Below are 12645 nucleotides of genomic sequence, written 5' to 3'. Positions count from 1 at the left end.
TAACCCGCAGCTGACTCTCTCTATCTTCCTATCTTTCTCTCTTCTTACTTTCTTTCTTTCTCACTTTTACCTTCTTTCTCTCTATCTTGAGTCTGAAACTCCTCACCTTTTATACCTTTTAAGAAGAAAGGCCTGCATGCGAGCAGGAATGGCCAGTTCCAGCTCTCAGGCAGCCCTCCTTTTGGTGGTACCCCCCGCTGAGGAATAAACATCACCACCCTCGAGAATGCAGTGTAGGAAGCTTTCACGCACTCGTAAACCATCTGTATCAGGAGACCTTACACCTTTGGAATGCACCAAACCTATCACACCAAAACTAAGAAAACTAAGAGATCTTTATTACACATTGGAATGTAATTTAAAGGCTTTCATGCACCCATAAAACATCTTACACCTTGACTGAAAACAGGTCTCCATCTCCTCTCCATCGGTTCTCCTTTGGTTCTCCATCTGGTTGGATGGGCTGTGACCTGCTGTGACCTCTTTGTCCAAACAAACTAAGATGTGACTTAGCCCAGCAGTTGCATGGAGAGGTTTTGAAGCAAGTTCTCAGTAATGACATGATAAGAGTCAAATCAGGACACACACAATACAAATTTCCATTACACTCCACCCCTTGGCCTGATTTTGACTCTTCATTCATAGTACAATCAGGACATCTCTATTAAACTCCACTCCTTGGTCTGTCATCTTAATGTGGTGAGCTATAACTACTTAAGTGTAGATAAGAAACAATAAGTGTTGTGTTACCTATGTGTGTAACTACCAATTGAAGACGTGGCCCCACTGGGTCACCTCAGTGTGATGATCCTATATGTATCCTATATGTTCACTGACTAAAGCTGGCCCCCCTTTCCAGCAGAGGAATGGATGATGCCAGCGGTGTTTCCCACGTTGGAGTCGGGCGCCAATAGGGCCTCCCGCTCTGCCTTCTGAAATGACGGGGGCATTTCCAGTCTGCCCTCTGCCCGTTCGATGCTTCTCTATTTCACCGTTGGGGACTCACACCAAAACAGCCGACGTCCTCAACAACTCAACACACGATGTCCTCAGTTGAGGCCGTTGCCTTAGCCGAGGAACTTTCTGGGGTTGCAAGAGCTGCAACCTCTGTTTCCAGATCAGGGTCTGGAGTGGCACCTTCACTAGCTGGTGGAGGGAGAGCAGATCCTGGGTCCGATCTGGCTGGTCTGGTAGATGAGATGTGGAACCACGTGTCCCCCTTTCCTAGCAACCGGACTGCAGTTCCAGTTCGCTCAGTGACTTGGTCGGGACCTGTCCACCTGCAATTTGATTTTTCATTTTATACTCATCTGGAACTCCACATGGGATGCCAATAGCATCTGTGTAGACTGGGCTGTCCTCCGGTTTCATGGTGTATGAGTTCCGTTTTGACCATGTCGTCACTTCAGCCTCGAACATTTAAATCTGTAAGTGAGAAATAAGAGACACAATTGCACATCTCTCTGCCCCATTTGGGGCAAAGAATCTTTTTTTTGTCTTGGTCCTACATATCAAGCAGTAAATCAGTCAAGTCGGGGTAAAGGTGCGCTTTACGCTTGCCCTTATTTTTCCCCTTCTTCCGTTTAGGAGCTGTGGCTTTAGCGATTCTCACTAACCTGTCGTTTGAATCTGACTCCTCCTTTGAATCTGAAATCTCTGACTCCTCCCTTGAATCTGAACTCTCTGACTCCTCCCTTTTCATGCCGGAATGACGGGACCGGTTCTGGTCCTCCATGGGAGGAGAGGAGGGAGTTACCGTGGTTAACTCCTTTAGGGTTTTCAAAAGCTGCCCGAACTGATTTATTTCCGTCATGCAATGTACTTTTAACCCTCTTTTAGCATAGCGTTTCCTCAGCTCATTTGTAGGGAGTCCATCTATCTCTGAGGCGGGGACTCCCGATCTTATCAACGCCTTCCACAGATCCCGCCTAGATGGGCCGGACATGGGGGCTCTCAGAGCACGCACAGGCAGCTCCCGCTCGGGGACGCGCCGTCTGTCTTCTCGGTATCGAACAGGAGCCTGGTCCCAGTCTCCTAACGACCCGAGTTCCGCCATCATTTTCCGAATCTCACCCATGGGGCGATCGGGTGATCCCAACATGAGGGATAAAACCAAAGACTTGTATGGGGGGGGTGAGGTCTTTATCATCATATCCCTCACCGTTTTGGGGACAGCTAAAGCAGTCACGTCATCCACCGGTCCCACCATTAATGCCTCCCGCACACAGAGCCTCAATAATCGCTGCATCCCCTCACGGATGGTATGCCACATTCGGTCTAGCGGAGGCCAGTCCGAGGGCAGGGGGTGCTGTTCGCGGATAGCTTCCGAGTACAGAGCAAGAACTGTCGTCATATCAGCTCCGCGATCGCGTACCAGCTGTCGATACGAAGCATTTACTGCTGTATCTCGTGATAACCCCGCAAATCTCATCCCGTCCCCCTCGTCTATTTCCGCTTGCGACCCTCCTTCATCCAACAAGCGCACTAGCCACAAGTCTAGCGGCTCGTCCGGCTTCTGCCGGAAACGAGACGTTAAATGAACCACCTCCTCGGAGGTGTAATCCTCCAAGGTTCGCGAAATTTCGGGGTCTGGCTGCGGCTGGGGTTCATCAACCATGATAGCCTGACCATGCTCATCTACCATTAGCCTGCCCGCCCCGTCTATCGCCTGCCGACGCACCGGAGGAATCATCCGCTGCATCCGCCTCAGTCGGACCACCGGGTTCGCACGGAGCGGCCGATGTTTGGGGGCTGGATCGATCCACTCCCCATCATCAGAATCATCCCAGACATTTCCGTCCCAGGTCTCCGGATCCCAGGTGACCGGATCACCATCTATCACCCGAGACACGAACGACCGTATCTGGGTGGTTTCAGCACGCCGTGGCGCCTTACGCCGGCTTCGGCGATTTACTTTGGACACACGCGTGACCGCACGGTCCGTCAGCTTTGCCAATTTATCGTATTTGCATTGCAAAGCAGTCAATTGCTGGCGCAACTGAGCGTTCACATCACTCTGCTGCCGCCAAGCCTCGGCGCAGATCCACATGCGCCGCTGAACTCCCCCCAGGGGAGTTGTGGATGAAACCGGGACGCCCTGTAGTACGCTAACTACAGACGCCACCGAGCCATCCTTCACCAAGTCAGCCCACGGCTCGGGCCGACCACCACCATCTCGCAAACACAAGGCCAATTCTTTCCAATGCGCATCTTCCCAGCCGGGAACAAGAATCTCTCTCTGTCTCCCTGCCTCTGGAGCCTCCTTGGAGCGCTTCCAAAACTTTTTAAACATGGTTTTCTGTGTATATCCTCCAACCTTCAAAAGTCCAATTTTACGATTAAAATTGCCTATAAGGATCCTGTTCGTGACGCCAATTGTTTTGTGAAAAACTTGAATAAAGAGGTTCGTAGGAGGTGGGTACACAGAAAACTCACTCACACAATGAATCAAACCACTCCTCTAGGGCTATAATAAATGTGTGATTTATTACACGCAGAGAATAGAGATATTAAGAAACAATACGTACAAACAACAAACAAACAATAAGTCAAAAGACCTCTATGATGCTAGACCAAATGTGTCGTTTAGTCCCCGCAGCGCATAGCAATGCAAACAAGCAATTCTATGATGCTAGAATAAACTTGTAGTTTAATTCCCCACAGAGCACAGAAACAATTCTATGATGCTAGAATAAACTTGTAGTTTAATTCCCCACAGAGCACAGAAACAATTCTATGATGCTAGAATAAACTTGTAGTTTAATTCCCCACAGAGCACAGAAACAAACAAATAGTTGGTTGAGCTAAGGCAATATATGTTGGCATTCCAAATATGCTTGGCCTCTTACCTTGACACAGGGAAGGAGAGCCTACAACCCAGGCAGAGTAGCTTCAACCAGGCTGGGCGTCCGTATGTAACCCGCAGCTGACTCTCTCTATCTTCCTATCTTTCTCTCTTCTTACTTTCTTTCTTTCTCACTTTTACCTTCTTTCTCTCTATCTTGAGTCTGAAACTCCTCACCTTTTATACCTTTTAAGAAGAAAGGCCTGCATGCGAGCAGGAATGGCCAGTTCCAGCTCTCAGGCAGCCCTCCTTTTGGTGGTACCCCCCGCTGAGGAATAAAAATCACCACCCTCGAGAATGCAGTGTAGGAAGCTTTCACGCACTCGTAAACCATCTGTATCAGGAGACCTTACACCTTTGGAATGCACCAAACCTATCACACCAAAACTAAGAAAACTAAGAGATCTTTATTACACATTGGAATGTAATTTAAAGGCTTTCATGCACCCATAAAACATCTTACACCTTGACTGAAAACAGGTCTCCATCTCCTCTCCATCGGTTCTCCTTTGGTTCTCCATCTGGTTGGATGGGCTGTGACCTGCTGTGACCTCTTTGTCCAAACAAACTAAGATGTGACTTAGCCCAGCAGTTGCATGGAGAGGTTTTGAAGCAAGTTCTCAGTAATGACATGATAAGAGTCAAATCAGGACACACACAATACAAATTTCCATTACAATGCGCCATGGGGGAAAAAAAGGATCTCTGGGTTAAAAAGATGGAAACTTTAGTCGTGTCTCACGTAACACAGGAATGAGTTGAGACTAGGCTAAAACGATCATGTTTGTTTTATAGCATAATAAAAAAAATACAGACCAAATGAGAAATGTCTGCACAAAAAAGTGGCTCTAAAAATAGGATCAATTAAAGCCTGAGAGGGGAAGGAAAAGCATTCAAAGAAAATATTTATTTGCATTACAAAAGAAGCATATTTGGTTAAAAGCTTTCACAACAGACCAACAAATTTAAATGGTGCAGACAGGAGTACATTAGCTGCAGTCAGTGGAAAGAGACTCATTGTAAGACAACAGATCAGACGCCAGGGTTCCATTCTTCATTTGCATTTACTCATGAGTCAGTTTGTCAATTCAGAAATCAAAATTGGGTTATTTTTCAGTGAGTTACATCATGCTATTCAAACCGATAATATCGCTACAGCATCCAAAACAGGGGAATTTAGAGTTTCATTCAAATCTATATGCACACAACTGTGATATAGATTAAAATAAGGCAATGAGAAAAACATCTCCGTAGTATAAAAGCCATTCTGCCAATTTTATACCAACAGCAAGAGAATTTCCTCCTGAGAAGCGTACGACAAGTCTTACAAAAACTGGCTCAAAGGATCTTAAGTCAACAAAAACTATGCAAATTACAAGAGACGCCTCAGGAAATGCATCGCATTGTCAAATTTTAACAAGGTTGCTTTTACCTGAAGTTGAAACTTGTTCAGGAACAGGAGTGGTTTAACTCTTAACCACGACTCTCAGAACTCAGTTTATTTGTTCCCCCCATTTCCAGTTTTCATACCAAACTTCATAGATATGAGTGATTGTCCCATCAATAGTTGACGTTCATCTAGTGCGGTGATCACAAGGTGTGATGTTCTAACAGGAACACAAACAATTCCACCAAAGTTCAAACAGCTTTAGATTTATTTTTCTTCCATCGCTCCTCAAGAATTTAAAAAAGTGTGACACCTTCCTTCTCTCTTCACTTCCCTCAAGCGACCAATCAGGATCCAGTGGCATCAGACCGATCTGATGACAAGCCAATGAAATTTGACAACACCAACGTGACAGTTCTGAACTTGCTCGGAGAACCCGCATGCAGTTGGTTCGCTAAATCAGGTTTAACGAGGGGACATTTATTAGGTTGCATTCCAACTAATTTAGGATTTTGTTCTGATTCCTGGAAGAAATACATGACTTACGTCCAGTTGGATCAGCAGAACCCCAAACTTAGTATTGATCAGTTGGTCTTAAGGCTGTGTAAAGAAAGTACCGTAACCTGCAGAACAAAACGCTTTCAACGACAATAGATTATAAAAACAAAAAACCAAGATTAGCAGTACAAAAGCTTTGAGGCTTTGTGAAGTACATCATGAGAGAAACGCCTTTGCGCCACGTTTGTCTCCACTTTTTCGTAATCAGTCAGTGCAGGTATTGCATTTCATAAAAGTCGCCAGGGCGTGTGTCTGTTCACTCATTCCACGATCAACAGCGTTAAGCATCCCCACCTAGGATTTGAAGGCGGAGTTCTTCCAAAGTGGTTTGTGGTAGATCCAGCCTTCACCCTGCAAGGGGGGAACAACAACCAGTGTCAGCAACTCGTCGTCATTAGTCCATCTGACAATCAGTGAAAACCATAATCAGAATGAGTCACCTCTTTGTCAAAGCATCTGGTCCTCCAACTGGTTTCGGTCTCGACCCGATGTCTCTCCTCCGTCCTCTGTCGCTCTTCCAGGAGCCTCTTGTGCTCGGTCGCTTTTTCGATATCCTTCTCCCTCAAGGACTCCGTCACGTGTTGCCACAGACGCCTGTGAGTTCAGGGGGAGGGGGGAATGTAGAAATCGAGACATTTAATAGATGAGATTCTTATTCTGCGAGAACCGGATCTGGTTTTGTGTCTCCGACCTGGATTCTGTCAGTCCCTGCTTCTCAATCGGCCGGACCCTCTTCCTGGTGACGGGCAACTTGGGAACGTCGACTGTCCTTGTCTCGCCGTTGGTGTAGCTGAACTCCAGGATGCCGTTCCACTCGCCCTGCACGCGACACACCACTGCATTTGTGGTATTGTGCTTCACCTCCGCGGTCACCCTACGCAAGCAGAACCACAACAAAAACTTGACATCTGTCAAATCTGGCCCCAGAGGAGCAGGTTTCCCCAACAGGACCGCCAGACACTCACTTGTGCAATTTGCCACCGTAAAAAGGTTTAGTCTGGAAAGTGATGACAGCTGAGTATCCCGACTTGGTGCAAGCGATGTTCACTTTCCCGCCCAGTTCCACCCAGGGGACGGTGAGGATGGAGCGAGCGTATGCGCAGGGAAGCGTGAAAGTGTATTCTTCATCATGTTCCAGCAAATACAGGCAACCTGGGGGAAAAACAGATGAAGGAGGGACGTCAGGTTGCATCAAGACAAAATCTAGTTTTGTTCAAGACTCATGCGATCCATACTTTGGAATGGAACCTTTTTAGGATTCCACAAGCCCTAAATCAAATTTAAAGTGTCCCTTGCTATCTTTGCTGACTCAGCACCCCTTTATGAACACATGCCTGACCTTCTCCGATCATGGACACGCCGATGGACATCCCCATGAACTTGCTCTTGGTCCACACGTGCGTGTTAATGCACATCCGTCTTTCCTGGCATTCGGCATAGAAGCCAGACACGGGGGGGTGGTGGGACACCTGCTCTGCCACAAAACGCAACAGGTAGGGTTCCTGGGAGGTGGCCGAGTCAGGGGTTCCTTGCGACGGCTCCGCGGGGGTCTCCGGTCTCCTGGGTACCTTCCAGGAGCAGAGGAATGTCTCGCCGATGATGGGGTTGTAGGGCTTCTTGGCGATGGCGCCCTTGCGGCCCTCGTGGAAGGAGGTGAGGTAGTACTCCACGAAGCGGACCATGCGGTCCTCTGGGGTGCAGCCATCGGTGATGGCCACGAAGAGGTCCGGGTGTGACATGAAGTCGGCGTACATCTCCAGCAAGGAGCGCTTCTCGAGGATGAAGGTGGGGAGGACAACCTGGGAGAAGAGCCCAAATACACAAGTTCAAAACGCCTCGAGACTTCAGGAAAAGTAACAACGAGACGCTCGAGGGACGTGACCCCGTCTAGATCTCCATCTGAGGTGGATCCACCAGATAACTGATAAATCAGAAACCTAATATGAGGATATTCAAATACTGGAACAAACTGACCCTGGAAGATAGAATGTCGATCCAAGACATTTGTGTCCAGGGAAGGTCATTAGAAAGCAAGAACACTCACAGCCTGGAAGGCGCTTGAAAAAACAACTAAGTCATTGACTCCCAAAATAAAATCACTAACTTTTCTTGTCTTAGAGGGTTTTTGACATCTGATCAAACAACATTCTATCCCACTATGACACTTAAGGTAAACCAGAAAGGGAGAGGATGAGACAAGTGTGGGAGGACCAGGTGCCTTTGGGGTTTTGTGTCACTGGACCGACGTGGAACTCGACCTACCCGCGTGAGGTCCATGCCCAGCTTCAGTTGGGACAGAAGGTGTAGGATGACGCTGCGCTCCTCCTCCACGGCGCCCAGGTCCTCCTCTTCGTCTGTGAAGCAGTCCTCCACCTCATCCTCCACGCTGATGTCCTCCTGGTCCTAACGTAGAAGTGACTTTAGTCACAAATGACTCAAAATAAATAAATAAAACCGGACGACCCTTTCCCCGAGGGAGACAAGCCAGCTAGGACTTGGGTTTGAGTGGGTGTCCCTCCAAGGGTCTTACCCCTGAGAAGCTGCAGGTCTCTGGGCTGCTGAGCTCAAGGTTTTGTCCCTCCAGCCGTCCCTCCCCTGTGGTGAAGCTACTCAGGGAGCTGCTTCCATTCTTGAGGATGTCGGGCAGCTTGGGCTCCAACCACTCGATGGTGGGTCCTGCCATGGAAGGGGAGGGCACAGCAGTGGCGGGTTCAAGAGGTACTTCTCGGCAGTGTCCCCCCCTCCCTCCTGAGTCTCTTGGTCGCTCACGGCAACACAAACAACGCTCTCTGCTCGGCTAGCATTCTCCACGCAGCACCTCACGACTTCCCTGGTTGCCGACCGGACAGATAGCGAATCCTTTGCCAGGTGTCCCAGACAAATAGAGAGTAACCCAACGCCAAACCAGGTATCAGGATACTTAAGCCCCCATCGACAGGAAACACCCCGCACCCGCTGATTGGTTAAGCCTCTCGGAATGGCATGGGCATTTTTTTTAGATGCTTGTTTAGAGGTGGGCAGATCTTATTCAAATTCAGCTCAAATTCAACTTAATCTGATTGGCTGTTGTGATTAGACTGGCCTGATAAAATATGCATTGAGTAACGAGATCTGCGGAGAAGAAGTGGGGCACCGTCTCAGTGCCCCCCCCCACATATTTAATCTGCCCTGAATACAATGTGTCGAGACATCGAAGAGTTAGACATTTCTGTTGACAACCATTGTGAATGTTTAAAACTGGGAAGCTGATTTAAAGCTGCGTTCAACACTCAAAGTGTTGCCTGTGGATATTCCAACTGTCCAAGATCTAATTACCGTCTGGACAAGTGGTCAGAATAGGTACAGTTCCCTATCAATAATGCAAAACAATTCCACTGTCCAGCCAACACAAACTGTTCTCGGTGCACGGATATGATTTGTTGCAAGGAGCGCAAGTAGTTAGTCAACTAGTTATTCAAACATTTCCTTTTTTCCATGACAGAAATGTTTTGACGGACTTGCAAGAAACACAACCAAAATTTGAGGAAAGCAGGAAACTGAAAAGACTGAAATAATCTCCGTCCACTGACCTCCGAGGTTGCCTCTCTGCTGGGACAACTGCTGCAAGTGCAGAATGTGAAGGCACTCATTGAGGCAGTTCATAGTGGCCATGGAAGTGGCTTTGAGCATCAGCAGATCCTGGTCTAGAGGAGAGAGGCCAGGGACTGCTGGGAGAGCCTCAATGCTCTGGATCAGTTCTCTATGCTGGCCCTGCGCCTGGCTCATCATCTGGAGTGAAATCAAGGTAACGGTGGAGTTAATTAGTAGAAAAATAGAAGTTCAAGAAGTTTTCCGTTTTGGATGAGCAGTTAAGTTATTTCTGTATGAATTCTGTCATGTGTCATGTAAGAACACAACATAGCAGGAAATCTGTTGCAGCTCAAACTACTAACACACAAGGACTCTACAAAACTACAGTGGTACTGCCAGGTCTCTTTCACATTGGTGTTGTTCAGGGTTTTGACTCCAGGTAAATTTCCATTAATATGCAATATTCAGTTTGAGAGAACTAAACCTCCTCAATGAAAACCAGCCTGCCTCATGATCATCTTCAGCCTCCTCCTTTTTCTGTCTTAAAATTCAATAGATAAGCTTCCAATTCAGATTCATGAGGCTTTAAATCAGGTGTGCTGTCGTTTCAGGAAGTACCACAACGCCCACTAGTGGACGTTCTGTGCCATAAACTTGTTGGAAATGTTTTTAGTATCAAGATCCACTCACATTTTTCATAAATAAAGGTTGTTGTTTTTTTTATTTAAACCTTGAATCCTTTTAAATAGACATTTTTCTAAAATGTGCACCGAGTCTGACCTGGTGGGGACCGACAGTGTGTCTCTGGCATGCAGTACCTCTCTGGCATCCAGAAGGTGGTCTGGCATCAGGGATCTTTTGCCAGAGTAGAGCGCCGAGCCCTTGTGGACCTGCGACCAGCTGAATACGGAGGCGGGGTTTTGGCTTGTTCGACGGTGTGGCATGGGCGAGTTGCTGCTACCTTGCGATGCCATCGAATAGGTTCGGGACTTTAGCGGAGGATTATTCTGTGCAATGCAAAATTTTTGGCTAGTGTTAAAATCGAACAGCTCACAGTTGCATTGCTCAGAGCCAAAAACAATCTGGTTGTTTTTACATAAAATGTACCTCTTTTAAAGTCCTAATTATTTCCAACCACTTCTGAAAAGATGGCCTTGAGTTTCCTCTCATGCATCCACAAAACCATTATTTGGAATAAAATGTGGGCAGAAGAGTAGATCCATGTACGGATCAATACTTGTAATTACAGTGCTCACACACACACACACACACACACACACACACACACACACACACACACACACACACACACACACATTAATATTTCACATCAGGTTTTTGTTTGATTGCTCCTCGGACGATTGAGGAAAGGGAAACAGGAAGATGAAGGCTGTAGCCCACATTATGGTGTCACATTTATATGATTATGACACACGCACGCAAACACACACACCTTACCTTTCCCAGGGCCTCTGTGTGGTGCTGTGTGCAGATCTGCAGTCGGCTCACCCAGTGCTGCCTCTCTTTGGCATCGGTGGCTGAGAGACAGGAAAGACCAACACGTGACGAAAAGCTCATCATCATCATCCAAGATAATCTTACTCTGCATCGATTTGTGCATCACCACTGGTAGATAATGGAAAACATCCAGATCAATACGTATGAGCCTGATGGACGGTGAGACGGTAAATGGAGCTGAGCAGTAATGATTGGGCGCAACAAGAACAACTTACCTCCACGGCTGCAAAAAAGTGCCGTGTACTTCAGTACTCACCCCTCAGCTTGTATTGCTCCCCGCTGATGGCGTTGACGGTAAACGTGTGTGAGTCCTCGTCGCTGGGGGAGATAACAGCCCCCGCCAATGACAGTGTGCCGCGGGGCTTCTGGGGACGCAGCTGCTCGTTGACGAAGTATTCCAGAAAGCCAGCCTCATTGTTTAAAACAAAGAACCTGGAAACAACAGCCACCATTATGACGTCTATATGCATCATGACCAGCAAAAACATGACAACACTTGGATGGAAGCAGTTTTGGTGTGAATGAGATTTAAAAACAAGTTTGACACTCACCTATATTGCCACCCTGTTACAAGGTTGGTGTATTTCATCAAGTAGCCATCAATATTCTCCATGTGGTCACTGGAGGGAGAGGAAAAACACATGTTAGCATCCTTGTACACCCATCTTTCAGTGTTAATGACAGATTTGTTGTGTCGTGAGATTGAATCGAAGCACTACTGGTCACGAATCCAAATCGATCACGACTTAAAATAAAACTGATGTCACTGCAGTCTGAAGATCACTCCTTGGCTATCAAAAATCTAACTTGAACATAAGAGCTACCAGGATAAAAATGACACTCACCTATACTGCCAGCTTTTAGTGCTTGCTCTCCCCGAGCTTGGGATCCTATTCTGTGGAAAAACATCCAATTTGCCTTCGCTTTCCGTGATTCTGACATCCGTGGTTTCCCCCTGCATAGTCACTAGCAACGGAGACTGCTGTAGTCAGGCTGTTAGCATTAAGCTAACCTGTCAAGCTAGCTAAGTAAACACCGATTTGAGAAAGTGGACGACCCTCCTTTACGACCAAATGTAAAGGTGTCGGTTCACATCTCACAGCCACTGAGCTGTTAACTGGTTAAATGTAACAACAGATGGTAAAACATTGTCCTTCCTCTTAACTCAGGGAGTAGCCAGATGCTATGTTTGCTTGCTAGCTCGCCTGTTATTTACTGCTCGCCAGAAATCAGCGGTCATGTGACACGAGCGCAGAGTTCCGTGTGTCGCGTGGTGACAATTAATTAAGGATAAAAATGACAAAATAAATTTAAAAAATACCTAATTATAATGGAACCAAACCTTACTGTTCATCAGATAAAATACCTTTACGCATAAAACGCTACAAATAGTTACATGTCAAAATTGAATCTAATCCGGAAGTCGAAGATTTATCAAAGCGTTTGTATTGCGTTTTATCGATCTAAAGTATTTGATTTGATTATTAGGACGGTAAAAATATACTTTAAAATAAGTATCTTACCTTTTCACAGATTTAGCTTGATATGGGACGTGGGTGAAAGTTAAATCTCAGTCGTCCTCTTTTATCTGTGAGTGTCATTGAATCGATGAATCGATGATTGGAACTCCTGTCACAAACATGTTCTTAAAAAAATAAAACAACACGAAACAAAATGTAATATTTAACAACGTGTTGATGTAACTTTTATTTTGTTCTTCAAAAAAAGTATATTGGAATTTTACACACACTATCCAACACGGTGCGAG

At 46.5% G+C, this 12645-nt stretch overlaps 1 protein-coding gene across 3 annotated transcripts; it reads right to left on the bottom strand.

Moving 5' to 3' along the window:
- Positions 1–4731: 4731 nt before the first annotated feature.
- osbpl11 (oxysterol binding protein-like 11) lies at positions 4732–12480 on the bottom strand. Of its 3 annotated transcripts, none has more exons than XM_068309279.1 (13): positions 12401–12480; positions 11429–11497; positions 11134–11309; positions 10818–10897; positions 10178–10366; positions 9359–9557; positions 8320–8465; positions 8052–8192; positions 7129–7588; positions 6755–6941; positions 6481–6663; positions 6230–6383; positions 4732–6140 (listed from the first exon to the last, which is right to left on the bottom strand). In XM_068309279.1, the coding sequence occupies exons 2-13, from the start codon at positions 11488–11490 to the stop codon at positions 6084–6086; spliced, it is 2034 nt and encodes a 677-aa protein (XP_068165380.1). In that variant the 5' UTR covers positions 11491–11497; positions 12401–12480; the 3' UTR covers positions 4732–6083. The 3 variants fall into 3 exon arrangements, with proteins under 3 accessions (XP_068165380.1, XP_068165379.1, XP_068165381.1); XM_068309278.1 differs by lacking the exon at positions 12401–12480 and adding an exon at positions 11723–12103; XM_068309280.1 differs by lacking the exons at positions 10818–10897; positions 11134–11309; positions 11429–11497; positions 12401–12480 and adding an exon at positions 10467–10722.
- Between the last annotated feature and the right edge of the window lie 165 nt (positions 12481–12645).

This window comes from Antennarius striatus, chromosome 24 (genome assembly GCF_040054535.1).
Source record: "Antennarius striatus isolate MH-2024 chromosome 24, ASM4005453v1, whole genome shotgun sequence".
NCBI lineage: Eukaryota > Metazoa > Chordata > Actinopteri > Lophiiformes > Antennariidae > Antennarius > Antennarius striatus.
This window is presented reverse-complemented; position numbering and strand designations above follow the sequence as displayed.